A 20,369-nucleotide genomic window follows, 5' to 3' on the forward strand; every position below is an offset into this window, starting at 1 on the left:
AGGGCGGCCTATAAATAAATTTTCCATTCCATTCCATTCCATTTAAAATAAAAATATAAAAAATAAAGAAATCTCACGACAGGGCAGAGATTCAAACTAGGGCATTCTTCAGTGCACCCGTTCTCTTTCTCTGATACGAAAGAGGGATCAGAACCTCGAGGCAGCTGAAGTTCAGATCTCTGGAATCCAGAATTTTCCTGTTTGCCTTCCATTCCTCACTCAACCAGACTCGTTCCAAGAGGGCCAAGCTCCCTATTATTTGGTCCCCAGTGCCCCACCTTCCCCCTGCGGTACTAGCCACTGTACCTCTGAGGAATGTAAAACATTCGATGAGGAGGTGGTTTGTAGAGGGTGCCATTGTAGGTTGGCCAAAGCCCACCCAAGATCCGGAAAAGGGAACTCTTCCCACAGCCATTTGGCCCAGTGATCAGGAGGTGCATGCCTTCATCTACCTGCAAGGGAGAAGCACAGAGGCAAAATATGAAAAGGGAAGAATAAAAATATAATAACAGCAACGGCATCCCAAAACATCTGGAGCAACACTTGAATACCACTAGCCTTGATAAAAATCATCACCAGTCAACTGCCAAAGGCAGCTTTTACTTCCAACAGCATCCATCCTGCAATGATACCTATGAAAACAACATCTGCCTATCCCAGGTCCTTGGATAACTCTTGACAGATGGATAAAAATGCCAAATCCAGCCTGAACATTTGGCTGACTATGTGACGAACACAGGGGTGGGTTTCTCGCCCCGTTCCAACCGGTTCGGTTGGAACGGGGCCGGCGGCGTCCTCGTGCACGTGCGCGGCGCACGCATGCGTACTAGCGTCTGTGCGATGCTCCAGCTGCTCCTGGAGGATCGCGCAGGCGCTGTATGCGTCCTGCGCATGCGTGGAAGCGCAGAACTCGTCAAAACCGGGTAAGGAGCGTGGGCGGGTGGGCGGGCCAGTCGCCGTTCCCGGAAGTTACTTACTTCCGGGTTCGCCGACCAACCGGTTCGCAGGGACCGCCGCGAACCGGTTGAAACCCACCCCTGGACGAACAACAACGATAGGAATAATAGTCTCTCCCCATTCCCCTTCCCCCAACCCCATTTCTTGGAAGCTTTAATTGTTTCTCAGGATCCAAGCTTCCCGCCTCCCCCAATATCCAACGACGTTTACAATAGAAATTGTATTTGTCCAGGCAACGTACTTTATCCATTTGGTGCTCTAATAGCGATCTCTGACTGAGCCCCATCAACTCACTACCTCTCTTCTTAATCTGGTCTCAAGCTCCTGTTGCATTCCCGAGTCTTCTTGCAAAATCATAAAGACCAGATGTTGCCTATCAGTTCCATCAAAACACACATGACCCCCCTCAACACGTAAGTCATCCTACCTGACCCTGAAAGAGGCGAGACTCCCTAGCCTTAGCCCTTCCCCTTCTGTACTCCTTTGCTGCTGCTGCTTGATCTCCCATTCTAGCAATAGCAATAGCAGTTAGACTTATAGGTTCCACCACAAAACCGCGGTAGACTAAAGTGCGCTCGACGAAAGCGCGTACGTGACGTCATCACAGCGCGACGAAAACAGCACGCTGTGAGCGGTAAACTTAAAATTAACGCGTAAATCTAAACCTAACCCCCCCAAACCTAACCCTAAACCTAACCCTATACCTAACCCTTAACCTAACGCTAACCCTTAACCTAACCCTAAACCTAACCCTAACGCTTAACGTAACCCTAAACCTAACCCTAACCCTAGCCCTAACCCTAACCCTAACCCTTACCTTTATGTGAATCGGCTTGCTTTAAAAGCGTTTAAAGCGCCCTTTTTTCTCCGCGGTCATATTTGTCGCGCTGTTGATGACGTCACGTACGCACTTTAATTGGGCGCGCTTTAGTGGACCGCGGTTTTGATGGGTCACGAGACTTATATACCGCTTCATAGGGCTTTCAGCCTTCTCTAAGCGGTTTACAGAGTCACCATATAGCCCCCACAGTCTGGGTCCTCATTTCACCCACCTCGGAAGGATGGAAGGCTGAGTCAACCTTGAGCCGGTGAGATTAGAACCGCTGAACTGCAGATAACCGTCAGCTGAAGTGGCCTGCAGTACTGCACCCTAACCACTGTGCCACCTCGGCTCTTCTCTGAATTCTAGCCAACAGAATGCCTGCAGTTGCCTCCTGACACCCTGTCTCCATTCCACGTCAGGACTTTGTCCAGACAAAGAGAGACCATGGCCAGCAAAACATAGGCAGAGTTAACACGTTTGCCAACAGGACTACTATATAAACCAGTGGTAGTCAACCTGGTCCCTACCGCCCACTAGTGGGCGTTCCAGCTTTCATGGTGGGTGGTAGGGGTTTTGCCCGATACTGAAGGACTTTCCTTTTTTTAAATTTAATTGACTTTTTAAAAAAAAAATATAGCATTATTTAAAAACATTTTCATTAGGTTTTCATAAAATCACCATTGCTGTGGAATTGGTGGGCGGTTAGAAAATTTTACTACTAACAGAGATACAAAAGTGGGCAGTAGGTATAAAAAGGTTGACTACCCCTGATATAAACTAACCATACAAATATTTCATTTCATTTCATCTATTGAATTTATAGGCCGCCCAATCCCGGAGGACTCCGGGCAGCTTACAGAAATGAAAAATGTTAAAAAAGGATTAAAACAATAAGATACAACAAGATTAAGAAAACACAACATGCACCCAATCAAAGGGGGGGGGGGGGCTGGACCTCAATCAAGAGGTCAACAGCCCCAGGCCTGCCGGAAAAGCCAGGTTTTGATAGCTTTTCGGAAGGCCATGAGAGTGGGTAGGGTCCGGATCTCTGGGGGTAGCTCATTCCATAGGGCCGGAGCAGCAACAGAGAAGGCCTGCTTCTTATGCCTTTGCTCACAAGCTGACTTACAGACTTCCGAGGAGAAGCTTCTTGGCATTGCCACCTACCAATTCCTGAATAGCAGGAGCCTATTAAAATATTATCTGCATAAGGCCTTACTCGATGAAAGTGATCTTAAATTGCTTCCCACATTGATGCAGTTAGATTAGGAAATATAACATCTCAACTTTCATCAGCGCTGCTTATCCCAGTCCCAGTCTTCCTATTACTCACTCAGACCACCTCCCCGTGGACTTCCAAAGTGGTCAAACTACAATTTCCAGATTCTCTTTCCATTAGTCGTGCTGTTTGGCATTGGAGTTCATCAGGCTCCACGAAGTCAATTTGCCCTATACTGATGCCTTGACCACTTACTCGGATATTGAGGCTGGTGACTACCACATCCCCGGTGGGAGTGATGATGGGGATGTTTTCGCAGACAATCCCATGATCAACATCAATCACATGTCCTGTAAGCAGAAGAAAATAACAAGAGTTCTTATATTCACAATGAAAGAAGCATTTCATTGCAAGGGATGCTGACCTTCTCTGTAGAAAGAAAGAAAGAAAGAAAGAAAGAAAGAAAGAAAGAAAGAAAGAAAGAAAGAAAGAAAGAAAGAAAGAAAGAAAGAAAGAAAGAAAGAAATAAATTAACCCTTTGTCAATTATTTCTTTTTCTCTGCGACTCATTTCACATAGGTGGAACCTGAGACCACAGACTCTTTCTGAGATTTTATAGCTTGGTGTGTGGGCATGTTCATGGCTGCTATAGCCCAGGTGGCGCAGTGGTTAAATGCAGCACTGCAGGCTACTTCAGCTGACTGCAGTTCTGCAGTTCGACTGTTCAAATCTCACCGGCTCAAGGTTGACTCAGCCTTCCATCCTTCCGAGGTGGGTGAAATGAGGACCCAGACTGTGGGGGCGATATGCTGACTCTGTAAACCGCTTAGAGAGGGCTGAAAGCCCTATGAAGCGGTATATAAGTCTAACTGCTATTGCTATTGCTGTTGAGGATTTACAGTTTATTAAGTGGGTACCACAGAGAGAATAGCCAGTCATCAGATGATGATCTGGTAAAGTTATTCCCCAATCTATTTCTAATCTCTCTTTGCAGGATGTTCCTCACAGCCTCTGCTAATTTTTCCCTATTTTTTCCCTGTGGCAATCTGGCAATTTTTATTTTCTAAAAATGCTTTGTAAAATTAGAGTAGAATTCAGAAATATTCTTATAGAGTTTTTTTTTTTTTTTAGAGTTTTATTTATATTTATATGCCGCCCTTTTCCCTGAGGGGACTCAGGGCGGCTCACACTCCAAAAGGAAAGGGGGAAACAAACTTTTTACAAATAAGACAGTACATAATTAAAACACAACATTCATACATTCGGGCGGGTTACAATCTTAGCCCCAGGCCTGACGGGATAGCCAGATTCTAAGGGCTGTGCGGAAGGTCTGGAGGGTGGTGAGGGTACGAATCTCCACGGGGAGATCGTTCCATAGGGTCGGAGCAACCACCGAGAAGGCCCTCCTCCGCGTGGTTGCCAGTCGGCATTGACCAGCAGATGGAATTTTATAAACAAAAATTGCAATAAAATCTGATTCTTTGCTGCATACCGTTTCATATTTATTTTTAAAAAATTGGAGTGTGATAATAGGCCTCAATACCTGGCACATTTCCCATAAGATATATCTTAGCTCATCTGAATTGAGCCTAGCAAATAGGTATCCAATTATATAGTAAGGTTACACCCCCCCACCCCCAAATAAGTGAAAACGATAGATCTATAAAACATTGAACAAGGAGCAGGGAAAGCCTGAAGGCATCACATCATCTTACTTCTACAACTATATTGAATATTATAGCAATCATCTCTGAAGGCATATAGAGGAGGCGGGGGAAGCTGTAAAGCTGTATCTGAACAAGGCAATGACAGGTAATTTTAGGCAGAACATTACTAAAGTTTAGGCAAGCAGAACTAATACCAATAACATAGGAGGAACTTTTGCAAAAGTAGATTATGAAATGTATATCCTTCAAATATGCTGACCTTGCATAATTTACACAACCTCGGTTGACCTCAGAGAAGGACATGTAAGATTGGGAAGAATCTACTGCAGTCTTCCCTAAGTTGTTTCCCTCGAGACCTTTTGGACACCAAGGACCAGTTCCATGGAGAGAGGTTTTTCCATGGACCAGCGAGGTTGTGATTTCGTGTGTTGCCTGCATCCCATGGGTGGGGCTTCACTTGTTTGCACGGAGCGTTTTTTGGCATGCTGGGAAATGGTGCCGGTCCACGGACCGAGGGTTGGGGACCCCTGTTCTCGACAAGCTAGACTACAACATCCATTGCTTCCATACAGTATGGTCAGAGGCTCAGAGCTATTTGGAGAAGAGAGTCCCAGGTATCTGGAGAGGGCCAGATTAAGAAAAACCATTCGATTCTTTCGCAGATATTACGCTTAAATTATATTAAGTCTCTCTGGATTCCACCAACTGCCCTTGGAAGTAAAAAATAGACGGTTGGATGGCCCGCAGCCAGCCTAAACATTCAGGAAATGTGAGGCCAAAAAAACAACAACACAAAAACCCATATCCCCAGGGGAAACTTATTTTGATTCTTTTAAGACAATTTAGAATTTAGCGTGGGGGACAGAAAAGTATCAGGCCATAAATGTGTTTTATACGTTGTGTTAAGATACAGTTTATTTAACTGGTTTCCTGAATAAACCCCAATTGATTAGATTAGGATTAGGATTTATTTCATTTATATGCCGCCCTTTTCCCCGAAGGGGACTCAGGGCGGCTCACAATTCAGTCCAGGAAGGGGTACAGACAGGGGGTAAAAAAACAAACATAACAGTACACAATTTAAAAACACACAACAACCATACCATTCGAGAAGGGGGGGCAGAAGCTTTTTAGCCCCAGGCCTGTCGGAATAGCCAGGTTTTAAAGCCTTTGTGGAAGGTCTGGAGGGTGGTGAGGGTTCGAATCTCCACGGGAAGTTCGTTCCAGAGGGTCGGAGCAGCCACAGAGAAGGCTCTCCTCTGGGTAGTCGCCAGTCGACATTGGCCGGCGGATGGAATTCGGAGGCCTAATCTGTGGGATCTGATCGGTCTAGTGGAGGTGATTGGCAGTAGGCGGTCTCTCAAGTACCCAGTAATCCTAACTATGGTTTTCAAACCACGGTGGCAATAAACCAAACCAACATCCAATAAGCCACATTTTCATCTCACTGTGATGTGTGAGACAAGCCAGCATTTCTCCTCTCTGTTGCTGAGGCCTTTTACACACACACACACACACACACACACACACCTCTTATAAGATCTACTGGGAAGAGAGCAACAAAACCATGTCTTCTGCAGCTGAAGGTATCATCTTCTAGGCCTTCTGGAGCATCCCACTGACATTACAACTGGCCGCTGCAGGAATGGTGAATTATTAAGAGTGGGTGTGTCCTATTTATTTTCCCTCCTGTGTCATATATTTATAGACTGACAGGCTGAGCGCAGGGATTGACTGTTTCTATTCTTATATAAGCTTTGCTAGGAGTCACTCAGGCTAAACAGCAGGGTATAAATGTTTTCAGCAAATCCACAGCATAGACTGCCGAGCTTCTGCCTATTTACTTAGAAGATGTCTGCTTTCTGGATGTCTGCAACTACAGCCACAGGAGTGGCAGCCATTATATCTTCTTTCATCAATAAACAAAATATTTAATTAAATTTGAGTGTCCAAGGCTACAGTCTTTAATTTGATCCTTGTTAAATTAAGTTTCTGGCACTAAATCTTTTATCTAGCAGGACGCCGTTGCCAAATCAGCTGCAGGGATAGACATACCTTGGATCTGGAGTGAGCCCTCGACACGCATACCATGTTTCATAACTGTCCCAGCCTGAGCTTGGCCTTCATCAAGCTCTCCGGGGCGTCGGAAGTTGCAGCATTTCACATCCTCAAAGACCTGGAACATCTCATACACACGAGCCGTGTAGCCTGCTAGTTCAGTTGCCTAGAGAAGAAAGGCACAACTGCAATTCATTGACATCTGGAATGGGAACCCACATATCAATGGTTAGACCTTTTGCCAGGGGTTGAGGTAGTGGCCATTCACTGGTGGTTGTTTTCTGAAGCCTGCCTCTGTTGGTTCCACCACAAAACCGCGGTAGACTAAAGCGCGCTCGACGAAAGCACGTACGTGATGTCATCATAGCGTGACGAAAACAGCACGCTGTGAGCGGTAAATTTAAAAATAACGCGTAAATCTAAACCTAACCCCCCCAAACCTAACCCTAAACCTAACCCTAAGCCTAACCCTTAACCTAACCCTAAACCTAACCCTAAACCTAACCCTTAACCTAACGCTAAACCTAACGCTAACACTTAACCTAACCCTAACCCTAACCCTAACGTTTAACGTAACCCTAAACCTAACCCTAACCCTTAACCTAACCCTAACCCTAACCCTTACCTTTATGTGAATCGGCTTGCTTTAATTTTATTTTAATTTAAATTTAACTTATTTTTAATTTTATTTGTCGCGCTGCTGATGACGTCAGGTACGCGCTTTAATCGGGCGCGCTTTAGTGGACCGCGGTTTTGACGGGTCACGGTCTCTGTTCACAACAGGCCAGAATAATGTTCAATGCATTTATCATATGCCTCCAGTGCTCTTACTGCACTGGAGACATATGAAATCATACAGACCATATTTGCAAAAGGTATCCGTAAGATATAATCAAACTGACAATTAGGACTGTAGCAAGCAGAAGACAAATGGGTGTAACCAGTATCTCCCTGAACCCACAAAGTAGTGCCTCATGTTTACTACTGGGATTACTGAATTATTCAATTGATGCAACCACCTCTCATTTACATTCTGTTCCTGTATTTAAAATATTCAATCTGCCTCTCCCATCAGCAATTCAACCGAAAAACTTCCTCTTCCATGAACATCTCGACTTTTTATTTTTCTTGTTACATTTATAAGCCTCGCCAATACAAAGGCAATTTTGATGTCGGATTTTTCTAGGGTCTTGGGAGGTATACAATAGAAACCCAATATACTGGTTGTGGTTCTAGACTTAAAATCCAAGTCCGTCCAAGTCACCTATGCAGCTCACTGAATCATTTTGGTTAGTTTCTCTCTAAGTCTTCAGCAGTTCTTATGAGGTGAAATTAGGAAAGATCCTCATGTAAACTATTTAAGCTTCAGGAGGAGAGGGATATACATGCAATCAATCAGTCAATCAATCAAATACAGCAGAAATGGGGTACTTTAGGAGTGTATATTGCAAAACAAGAAAAAATAAGGCCAAGATTAATGGGTATTGAATGAATATGGGCCGAATGAGTGATCCATATGAAAGATGTGTTTTGAATTTTTTTAATAGATAGATGATGATAGATAGATAGATAGATAGATAGATAGATAGATAGATAGATAGATAGATAGATAGATAGATGAGATAGATAGATAGATAGGATGAATGAATGAGGACCAAACTGCGAAGAATGTTTTGGTCAGGCAGTGACCATATTTAATATTCCTGTCTCCTATTTTCTCCACAATTATTCTATGAAGTGGGCTCAGAACGAGTGCCTGGCCCAAAGTTATCCAACCATCTTTCATAAGTAAGGGAGGCCTAGAATACAGAGTCTCCTGGTTTCTAGGCGAGCACCTTCACCACTATACCAAACTTGTTCTCTGTGAAATTAAATGTTGTTTACAAAACAAGTATCACATCAGTGTTATTTTGAAAGGAGGTAAAATAGGGATTACATCAATATGATTGATAAGCCTGACAGATGGCTTGACATTAAACCCCAATGGTGTGCATCGGCTTTGGTGCTAGCATAACGTATGAAGAGGGCCAATGTTGGCCTGATTGTTAGATCCTGGCTGAAAATTCAGACAACCACTAGATGGTAGCAAGGACAGGCTTCTGTGTCTCTTTCCTGTCCCCTAATGACCATCTTGATTTGTGCAACCTGATCTGATAGCCATAGAGAAGGTGAGAGAGATCTACCCAGTTCCTGCGAATGTCTACTCAGAAATGAATACTATATTTACTATGCTATTCTGAAGAGAGGAACATAAAGGATGGTAGGATTCAGTGTGTTTGTCTAGGTGGCAACAGATGAAAACTATTCTTTTGAAATATTAGCAGTGCAAGGTCATAGGCCTCCTCCGGATTCCATCGGCTAGCCAGTGTCGATTGTCGACCCCCCCTGGGGGAGGGCCTTCTCTATGGCTGCTCCGGCCCTCTGGAACGATCTCCCCGTGGAGATTCGGACCCTCACCACCCTTCAGGTTTTCCGCAAAGCCGTTAAGACCTGGCTGTTCGGGCAGGCCTGGGGCTGATGAGTTCCCAGCCCCACTCGAATGGTTGTGGCTGTTGATGAGTTTTAACCTGTTTTTTGTAATTGAAACTGTTTGTCTTGTTTGTTTTCTGTATTACCCCCTCCCCTATGAGTTTGTTAGCCGCCCTGAGTCCCCTTGGGAATAGGGCGGCATACAAGTTTAATAAACCATAACCATGGCTCCTGGAAACTACTAAAATTCCCATTTCAAGGATATTAATTGAGAGACCGCCTCCTGCTAATTACCTCCTTGCAACCTATTAGATCGCACAGATTAGGCCTCCTCCGAGTTCCATCTGCCAGTCAGTGTCGACTGGCAACTACACGGAGGAGAGCCTTTTCAGTAGTAGCTCCGACCCTTTGGAACGATCTCCCCGTGGAGATTCGTACCCTCACCACCGTCCAGACCTTCCGCACAGCCCTCAAGACCTGGCTATCCCGTCAGGCCTGGGGATAAAGATCGTAATCCGTCCCCACCCGAATGATGAATGTTGTGTACTATTTTTTTACTATGTATTGTTTTATGTCTTACTGTCTTGTACTCCCCTCCCTATATATTGTAAGCCGCCCTGAGTCCCCTCAGGGAAAAGGGCAGCCTATAAATAATAAAACCAACCAACCAAACCAACCATTAAGAAGCAACCGATAGCTGATACAAGGCCTTTCTGCCTTTCAGAACTTGCAAGACTGAAGCCCTGCCTGAATGCAGGTTATGCTTTAGGGAGTATGTGCCTTTTAGAATTGTATCTCGGGAGATTATAAAGACATAGAGGCTTTATATCCTTATTTACATCCTTCATCTGAAGATCAGACTGACCCAATTCTTCCCCAGGCAACTGAGCATCTGTACCTCTTTGTAGGAAGAGATGACTCTCTCTGTGGCATCAGCTCCAGCAGCCAAGAGACTCCGTGCTGTGGTAAAAGCCTCGGTCCTCAAGCTTACCAATTCTTGCTCGTCCATTTCCAGCGCCGCTTGTTTCACCGCCTCTGAATCTGGGGGAAGAAAATGGTGATAGGGAGGAAAAGCTGGAACATTTATCTCAACTTCTCCCCTGACTGATCCAAGGTCCCTTATTCATGCTGAAGTCTTGGCACCTGTTGAAAATGCCAGCATGGGAGCCCTCCTGTGATGGGGGCTGAAAACAAAAAAAGGCATTCCTCCACGAAACTATTAATAGTCCAAATAAGTAATAGTCCAAATGTTGCCTTAAACATGTTCTGTAATAAAGCTTCATGAAGAAGACACCTGTTTCATTCTTTAGGTTTCCCTTAATCCTTCAAAGATTTCTCGCGCGGGATTTAAAACTGAATTGTGAAGGAAGGTTTTACATAGTTTAATCGTTTTCCTTGTTATATGTATTTGGGACCACTAGCAGGTGAAAAAATTATAACACGAAGGAAGTGAATATCGATACTCCTTGACTTAAGACTGGTCACCCTTCAAAGTTATGACAGACCCCCCCTCCCCTCTAAAAGGTACTTATGACCCAATCCTGAAGTTATGTCCACTGCAGAGGGCTGCTTGTGGGATTGTGTCATGTGGCCCAGGAATGGTGTGGCCCATATACTTTTTCCTTCTCCAGATCTCCTGAGCTCTGAAGATCTTCAAAAGGTAAGTGGACAATAGGTGACAAGGTGGGAGGAGGCCCAAGCAGGTGGGTGAGGTCTCCAAGAAAGCAGAGCAAGCACCGAAATTTATCAGAGTTAAATCTGCTGAACACCATAAATCTGGTTCATTTGAGAAAAGAGCCATAACTTTGATATAAATTATCTACAAAACCCGGTATAAACATAAGCTCTGTTCATATCAGTTCTACAAATGTTAGGCATGTTTACAGTCTTATAAACATGGTACTGTTGTCCACAGAACATGGTACTGTGGGTGTGTGTGTGTGAGGCCTTGGGCGATCTGAAGCAGGTGGACTTGTGCCAGTGGTGGGTTTCAAAAATTGTTCGAATCTACTCTGTGGGTGTGGCCTCCTTCGTGGGAGTGGCTTGCCGCCCCTGTGACCGGATGGGAGTGGCTTGCCGCCCCTGTGACCGGATATGAAGATGCCGACGACACTTGTCAGAACCACCTTAAATTACCTCACACCCAGCACTGGCCTGCATAAGAATAGGATGTAAACTTGTTTTTTAAAAGGCATCTTTGGTTTGCGTTAAAACAACTTCAACACACGCAATGTTCTGATTGCACCACAAACGCAGTAGTCATCCTTACCTTTCACAGAGGCACTGAGGTTTATAAATATGAGCATGATAGTGTAGAATAATCATATCCAAGGACCAGTGGTGGGTTTCAAAAAGTTTTGGAACCTCTTCTGTAGGTGTGGCCTGCTTTCCGGGTCCACTGGTGGAACCTCTTCTAACCGGTTCGGTAGATTTGACGAACCGGTTCTACCGAATAGGTGCGAATTAGTAGGAACCCACCTCTGACTTGTGCCTACACCAGCCCCCTCCCCCTCCAGGCTCTCCCCCATCCTTGCTCCACTTAACAACCTGTGTGTTGGTTTAACGTGTGTTCATTTAACAAATGCATCAGGAAGAGTAGCCCTCCTGACTCCAACTGTACTATGCAGGTTCCATTTTGGGTCTAATATTCAAGGACTACCTGTACATGGTCTCCATGAAGAGGTAATTGTATTTATACAAACCGCATTTATCATTTTGTATTTTATTATATAAAATACAAAAAGAAGTAAAGAAAGTAGGAAATCAAAGGAGGGAAAGGGAACAGGGAAAAGGGGGTGTGAAATATAAGGGAGAAGAGAAAAAAAAGAAGTCATTGACTTCTAACTCTTCCTAGTACAGTTCAAGGTAAACACACTCCAACCACAACTTTTTGCTTTTACATATTAATGTGTAACTAGCCATTTCTACAGCACCAAATCTTTCTAATCAACAAAAACCAAGATCAAAGTTTCATTTTTTTTCTTCACAAGCAGAGGTTCCAGAAGTGATATCCAAATATGAACACGTTTTCCTCTTTAAATAATCAGTTTCACCATTCCTGCTTTATCTCCCTTGCTATCGAAATAATGTGCATTTTTATTTGTACCTAGTATTTTTTGTGAACTGTCACCATTTTTGTTTACAAAATTTATTGTGTTCTTTCAAATTCTTTGGCCTTACTGGGGGAAAAAAAACCTGCTAGAGGGAACCATCAAGAGGGGAATAATGAATGATTTTAAGCTTTTAAATGAAAAACCAAGGTATTTGAGAATTAGTGGAGAACCAGCTGATGGGGGAAAGCTTGACTCCCTTATCCCAACACCCCTTCCTGTTTTTCCTCTTGCTCCTTTACAATGGCTACCCAATCACAGCTGGAAAATTAAGGAAAGAGATACATATACAGAAAACTCTCTGCTGGCATATAGTGGTCATCTGGAGTCTTGCTGGCCACTTCTTATATAGTTGTATATGGTATTGGACCTGGGTACTTGAGAGACCGCCTGCTGCCAATTACCTCCCACAGACCCGTTAGATCGCACAGGGTCGGCCTCCTCCGGGTTCCGTCTACCAGCCAATGCCATCTGGCTACAACCCGGGGGAGGGCCTTCTCTGTTGCAGCTCCGGCCCTTTGAATGAACTCCCCGCAGAGATTCGGACCCTCACCCCTCTCCAGGCCTTCCGGAAAGCCGTCAAAACCTGGCTGTGCCGGCAGGCCTGGGGTTGATGAGTTCCCCTCCCCTCTCGACTTGTATGGCTGTATGACTCTTGTGTATTTTAATTACGTGTATTGTGTTTGTATCCCCTTTCCCCTTTTGAGTTGTTCGCCGCCCTGAGTCCCTCCCGGAGAAGGGCGGCATACAAATAAATTAAATCTTAAATCTTAATCTTAAGTTACCTCTTCCTTTCCACTACTTGTCAAAGTGGAGTTCGGAGCAAGTGCTTGCTGTGAAACAGCACCAAGAACAAGGTTACAGGTGAAAACAAGCAGGCATAGATAAATACGCTCCCGGGCCAAATATTTGGTAGCTGCGAAATATTTATTCCAATCTTGAAAAGATTGTGATGGTTTAAAGACTTCGATGTTCAGACAACCCGCTTTTGCTCTCAGGTGTTGCACAATAAAACCACTGGCTGTTGCAGTTCTCCCCTATCTGTTCAGTTTTCCACTAGCATAAGTGCATCTTTCTGTGCTTGGCTGCATTTTCCTGTGACTGTTTCCATACTAGTGATTCCAGATGTCTGGATCTGAGAGGGAAAAGGATGAATTGGAGTGCATGTGTAAATGCACATGGTTCCACCACAAATCCGCGGTAGACTAAAGCGCGCTCGACGAAAGCGCGTACGTGATGTCATCACAGCGTGACGAAAATGGCACGCTGTGAGCGGTAAATTTAAAATTAACGTGAAAACCTTACCCTAACCCCCCCAAACCTAACCCTAAACCTAACCCTAAGCCTAACCCTTAACCTAACCCTAAACCTAACCCTAAACGTAACGCTAAACCTAACGCTAACCCTTAACCTAACACTAAACCTAACCCTAACGCTTAACGTAACCCTAAACCTAACCCTAACCCTTAACCTAACCCTAACCCTTACCCTAACCCTTACCTTTATGTGAATCAGCTTGCTTTAATTTTATTTTAATTTTAATTTAATTTATTTTTAATTTTATTTGTCGCGCTGCTGATGACGTCACGTACGCGCTTTGATCGGGCGCGCTTTAGTGGACCGTGGTTTTGACGGGTCACGAGTGCACATAGCAATTCCTTTAAACTAGTATGTCTTTACTTGGGATCATGCAGCTGTTGCCCTGCACTTATAGGGGGGAAAAAGCACGTTAGCTTTAAGGAGGTACTGACGCGATGCTACAGACACTTGTGACCACCATGAATCCATATCTCTACATCACCCAGCCATTGTCATCACGATATAGTGACAGAGGAATGGTTGGGTAACACCACCAATCACTAGTGTGGAAATGGCTTATCTGAGACCTGTAGATAATGAGCCAATGAGAAATTGCCCTGAGCTATTCTGCCCTACGTTTTCCAGTGAATTAGCAAGTAGTGCTTCAGCCATCATCTTGAAAACATCCTAATGATTCCGTATTGATCATCCTCTTCCAACTCCTGCCTGTTAACATGTGAGCTTAAATGTCCATTTTTGGGCTATGTTGCTCACCGAAGAGCCGTGTTTTTTGCTTCTTTCTCCAATCCTCACCTGTTTCAGAGTAGCCAGTAGCAGTGATGATCGGTACGGCCACCATGACTAGCCCAGCAGCACTCCACACATACTTCATAAGGAACTGTTCCAGCATCACATACCAGAGTCTCTCCAGAAGCAGCACATTGATTTTAGAGGCCAGCTGATGATAACAATGCCGCAGAAGGGACAGCTCCACCTAAAGAGAGTAGCAGGAGGATACAAAATGGCTTGAGGTTTACAACCACACAGATAAAGGGTTCACCGACAAATGTGCGCTCGACAAAAATCACGGGGAGAAAACCGCGAGTTCAAAATCGCGCCGACGAATGAGCACAGAAGCGCGCCGACAACAGCGCGCCAACAGAAGCAAGCTCTAAACCTAACCCTAAAGGTAACCCTAAACCTAACCCTGAACCTAACCCTGAACCTAACCCTAACCCTTACCTTAACCATAATCGCGCTTCTGTCGGCGCTCTTTTGTCGGCACGCCTTTGTGGGCGCGCTGTCGACGTCGCGGTTTTATCACCGCGGTTTTGTCGGCACGCTGTTGTCGGGCGCGCATTTGTCGGGTCACACAGATAAAGACAACTCCTTATAGCTTTTATTTTAACAATGTAAATGTACCAAAGAGGCACATAGACTAATTGACGTATTCCTGGATCAGAGCGAAGAATAAGAGCCAAATGAATTAGAAAATTAGATTGAGGGAGACACCTGTTCTTATAGGCTGGGTTCACAAATCATATGAAACTCAAAAAAAAATAATCACAATGGGTTAGTATATTGTGTGAATCTAGACATAATGGTCTGTAATCAGAATTTATAACATTGAATGTTGTTTGATTTAGGCAATTGTAGTTTATTGAATAAACCAAGATGAAAAAAATACCATGAATTACTATAATATGCAAATTAGGTGCAGAGCAAATAAACCTAGGAGTCAAGAGAACCCCAGATAAATAATTTAGTTTGTTATTATTTCTACACATATGAGAAGTTACAGCCAAATTATTACCCACTAGAGTCAGTGCCTTCTTCAGTGTATATTTATATACACTGAAGTTTTACTCTTTATTTCTATGGCAGGAAAAAAAAACCACCTATTAGAACTCAGATCAGCAGCCTGTCTTTAAAGAAGTTGAAACAGGATATATGAAAAAGATTTTTAAAAAGAAGTAGAAGATTTAATCATCCCCTTGTTGTCTATCATGTAGACAACACTATGGATTAATTCTTATCGCTATGGGTTAATTCCAACTTGAGGTTTAGTGCAATGATGTGATAACATGATAACAGAGAAATTAACCAATCCCTAACATCTTAATTATAGATTTGCATTAAACTCAAATACAACAGAATAGAGATGCTTCAGGTTTTAATTTTCCTTCTGTCACTCAAAACATTTTTAAACAGTATTTTAAAAAAAGCACCGCTACCTCTATTCCAAGGAAAGTATCGTACATGAGTTTCTGTTTCTTCAGCTAAGCTGTTGTGAAAAAACAGGAATGGATAAAAAAAAAAGAAAGAGGTTTGCTGTCATCAGTATCTCTCAATGAATGAACTGCACCAGATTGTCCCTCTCACTTTGCAGAAGGGTTAAATTACTTATTAATAGCCTATCCCACCTGTATTATTTTTTAAACAATTTAAGAGTATCCAATATACTTCCCTCCTCCTGTTTTCCCCACCGCAACCACCTTGTGAGGTGAGTTGGGCTGAGAGAGTGATTTGCTCAAAGTCATTCAGTCGGCTTTCATGCCTAACTAGAACTCATAGCCCTTAATCACATAGCCCATATAAACAGATGAAAATGAAGGAGAAGAATTCTAACTTTAGTTGTTCTACAGCAAAGTTCTAAAAATCTCTTACTTGCAATTGAGTTCAGTGGAACTCTCCCCATCCCAATTTTAGTTAAGAATATAAAATTGCAGCCCCTTTGTCCATTTTCTTATCTTTTCTAATTCATATATGCATTTTCTTATCTAATGTTTATCTTCTCTCCCATCGTCCAGTGCAATCCCACAGAGTTGGCCTCCTCAGGGTACCGTCGGCCAGACAGTGTCGGCTAGCGACCCCCAGGGGGAGAGCCTTCTCTGTGGGAGCGCCTTCCCTCTGGAATGAGCTGCCCCGGGAGCATAATCGTATAATCCCTGACCTCCGGTCCTTCCGACACGCCCTAAAAAGTTGGCTTTTCCAGCAAGCCAGCCTGGCCTGAACAAAACAAAATAAATTATTGATCACTGTTAATTTTAATTCGATTTTTTTTTAAAAAACAACAACCCAATTTTAATTGGGTTTGGAATATTCCATTTAATTTTTTTTTAACTTTTGTATTATGGTGTTTCTTTTAATTGTTGTACGCCGCCCTGAGTCCTTGGGAGAAGGGCGGCATATAAATCTAATAAATCTCAATCTCTCTCTCTCTCTCCTACACCTTCTTCAGGCCTTATTCATCTCTCAGAGAATATAGCCTTTAGATCAGAATTCCATGAATCCTAATGTAGTTTAATTGATATTTCCTCATCCATATCAGGCACAGCATAAAGGAATCATTAGGTTAGCTCTGTGGTATATGCCTACATTCACTCTGAATTACAGTCCTTCTACTGTAGCTTTTATATACAAACAGGTAACAAACTGCAAAGATTAACTCAAAAGTCACAAATGGCTAACTACAGAATAAATACATGCCTCTAAGAATCCTCTAAACATCCCTATGTCCTTTACAAAGTCCCATAGCGGATACAACACAGACATCACATAACATCACGTAACAAATGTTGTTATGTCTAATGCTGGTCATGGGATATTATGGAGCCATTGCTTTAAAACAGTGGTCCCCAACCCCCGGTCCGCGGACCGGTGCCGGGCCGTGGAGTACCTGGCACCGGGCCGCGCAGCGGCCGGGGGCATCCTCGTTCCTCTACTTCGTCTATGTGGCGCCCGGCATTGGCAAGGATCGCGCGGCGCGGTTGGAGAAAAAGCGGCTCAGTCGTCTCCGAGTTGCCCAGGGAGGGGCGGCGCGCCCGGGACGGAGACGGCGCTTCCCCGCCCGGCCTTGGCTTGTGAGAAGGAACGGCGAGAGAGGTAGAGAGAGAGAGAGAAAACGTCGGGCAGCCGAGGGCAGGGGGAATCTTTTGAGGGGAGATGGGGGGTGCGCGATTTTGGCGCGCGTGCGCCCTCCGCAGGCGTGGGTGGGGGGCTGAGAGGAGTCTAACGGTAGCGCAGGAAAGAGGAGGGTATGAGCGCCGCCTGAGGTGGTGAGGGGCAGTCGCCAGATTCAGGCCGCCGCTGCCGCTATTGCAGCGCACGGTGGAAAAGCGGCGGTCTTGCCCACCCCTTCCCTGCCTCCCGCCCGCTCCAGTTGCCGCAGCCAGGGGTGGGGGCTCGGTGCCTGAAGTCTCTTGCCTCTCTTCCAAAATTTCGCATTTGAAATGCATTTTGGGCCAAAGCATCCTGGGAAAGTTATGGAATTCATAATTGGATCTGCAAACCAGTGACATCTTCATTAGAACTTATCGTGCCTAATTTTGTTCCAGAGGAGAGAGAAAATGAACTATAAAGAAAGTCATTTAATTGATGATGGAATGAATTAAGGAGGGTAAATAATTTATATGCTGCTTTGATTCAAAGTAAAAATGAGTCTTTGGAGATCTAAATGTGTGGCACCATAACATGCTCACAATTCATATAAAAAGTTTTTGACTTTCCATAGTACTGTTTATTCCTTAAAATCTACATACAAAATGGAAGGTGGGATATGATTCAGGTGTTGAATTGGGAAGGTGGATTTAAAAAGTATGTTTGTATTCCCCCATTTTTTCTTTTACAAAAAAGCATCATGGAAATATTTGCTTGATATATTTTTAGCTCATATTATGGTAGTAATCAAAACAATCTGATATATAAACAATCAATGTGTCGTCGCGAACAACGCCCCCCCACCCCTGCACGCGCTCAGCGGGCCACGGTAAAATTATCAAAGGCTGACTGGTCCGCGGCGATAAAAAGGTTGGGGACCACTGCTTTAAAAAACAACTGTTGCATTTTGATTCTTTTTTTTTAAATTCGAGGTGAACCTTGAAAAGGGGAAGAAAACAATCTGTTCCCATTTGCTTGTGATTTTTGTGCAAATATGACTTTAAGTGACTCTTAATTATGGAGAGAAGCTACTACAGAAAGAGAGGTTTGGTCTTGGAATGAAAGTTATGATTATTAATATCAAATTCTCTTTCCTGGTGTTAAAACATCCTTTCTTTCTCCATTCTTTATCAACAGGAGCTTTGATTTACACCGATATTCCTTGCTGGTGTGTCTTATTGCTATATTTGGGGATCAGAAATTCCCCACACCATACACATTTACTGCCCTTCAGTTCACTCCTCTGCCTGGGAATGTAGGAAACATTAAAAGACAAGCCGGTGCCAAACTTAGAAGGCCTTCAGGCTACTTCAACTGTTTGAATTAGGTAGGATCAACAGAAACTAAGAAAGATTTTTGCGGGAAGTTGAAAATGACAAGGACAGATTATAGATTATAATCAAGGTTAGAGCCCTAGATGAGCCTGGGGACATATTCAAGGAGACAACAAAAGGAAGGAAGTAAACAAGGGTGCTGGTCTAAATATGTTTTGGGGCAGCTTCATTTCACCTAAGGCAGAATCGAAACAGAGTTAGCTGTGGGGACTTTTGGCATAGTTCTTACAAGAGATGGTGGTAAATTACTAAGGCAGAAAATAAAAACACAGTATTTTCTCTCTCCTTTTCTAATTAGACTGTTGTCATTCCTCATTTAGAATCAGAAGTGTCCAAATAGCCCACGGACTTCCTCTTCCTAACAACCTAAACCATCCTTTTCTACTAAAGAATATTGGCATGCTGCCTCCTACTTTACCTTATGCCCACCGTAGAAGGCAATCTCTTCGGAATTGGCCACCACCCGAGAATGCATGTAGCGCAGCTCTCCTTTCTGTCGTGCTTCCTCGGCCACCAGTTGGCCAAACTTTGGCGAACAGGCACGTAGCACCTTGGCAGTGATGCAGACCACCAAACCAGCAATAAGCGAGGGCCAGGCTGTGTCAGCCCCCTTGGATCTAGCGGAACTGACCAAGGTATAGGAAGTCACAATGAGATCAAGGACAGGCTTGGTCAAGTTTGAGTAGAGGTGGGCCACGGCATTAGCGAAGGCCACCAAATCTTCGGTGAGCGACTGGTCCGGGTTACGCAACCGCCCATCCATGTTGCTGACCCGGTAGTAGGTCTGACCCTCAAAGTAGAGCCGGTAGGCATGGTCCACTAAGCATCCCCGGAAGGCCAGGCTCAGTTGTCCTTCCAGGTACCGAATGGCACTGTTGACAAAAGTAGCGGGCAGGGCAATGAGGAGCCACTGGAGAAGCTGCCACGCAAAGTCCCGTGGGTTCTTACGGACAATGGAGCGGGCCAAGCGCCCGTCCAGCTGGGCCACGTAAACCGAGAGGAAGGTGCGGCTAGCAAGGGCAGCTGAATGCAAGGCCAGGAGTCCTGTCTGCCGGCAGAGTGGCCCCGGGAACAGCAACCTCAGGAGCCGCAGGAGACGGAGGAAAAACACCTTGTTCACACCAGGGGGTGATGATGATGATGCACCGTCCACCTCGAGTTCCCCCCACTTTGCATTTGACTCCCTGGGGCTGGCGGTCTCTGCATCCACTTGGAGGACCGAGGCAGCCCACTGCCTCCGCAGGATGGGGTACAGCTTCCTGGCCCCATAGGCTGCCAGCAACAGTGCCACGGCTGCCCTTTTGGCGGTGATTCCTTGGCTCAGCCGGGTGGCTACTTTGGCTGGGGCGAAGGGCATGGTCTCGAGGGGCTGGGGAGGCAGCGCCTCCGCTTCGCGCTTCTGCTTTTTTCTCCCTCTCCAGCAAGAAGGCAGCGTCCTCCGGCAAAACTGGAGCTGCTGGGCGGGCTGGCTGGCCAGCCGGGAATCGGCTCTCG

At 44.7% G+C, this 20,369-nt stretch overlaps 1 protein-coding gene across 2 annotated transcripts in view; it reads right to left on the bottom strand.

The window, feature by feature from the left end:
- The window catches only part of ABCD1 (ATP binding cassette subfamily D member 1), a 31,331-nt gene extending 10,962 nt beyond the window's left edge, over positions 1–20,369 (bottom strand). For both annotated transcript variants that reach the window (XR_015696075.1, XM_087710861.1), the window contains exons 1-6: positions 19,294–20,369; positions 14,416–14,596; positions 10,092–10,234; positions 6,722–6,890; positions 3,255–3,349; positions 307–452 (exon numbers count right to left, since the gene is read on the bottom strand). Coding sequence is in view for 1 of the 2 variants with exons in the window: in XM_087710861.1 (XP_087566987.1) it covers positions 307–452; positions 3,255–3,349; positions 6,722–6,890; positions 10,092–10,234; positions 14,416–14,596; positions 19,294–20,232 (1,673 nt within the window). In the remaining variant the exon portion in view is untranslated. The remainder of the gene's footprint in view (positions 1–306; positions 453–3,254; positions 3,350–6,721; positions 6,891–10,091; positions 10,235–14,415; positions 14,597–19,293) is intronic.

The sequence above is a fragment of the Thamnophis sirtalis genome, unplaced genomic scaffold (assembly GCF_051295495.1).
Source record: "Thamnophis sirtalis isolate CommonGarterSnake01/CBP01778 unplaced genomic scaffold, rThaSir2_p1.2 scaffold_3, whole genome shotgun sequence".
NCBI lineage: Eukaryota > Metazoa > Chordata > Lepidosauria > Squamata > Natricidae > Thamnophis > Thamnophis sirtalis.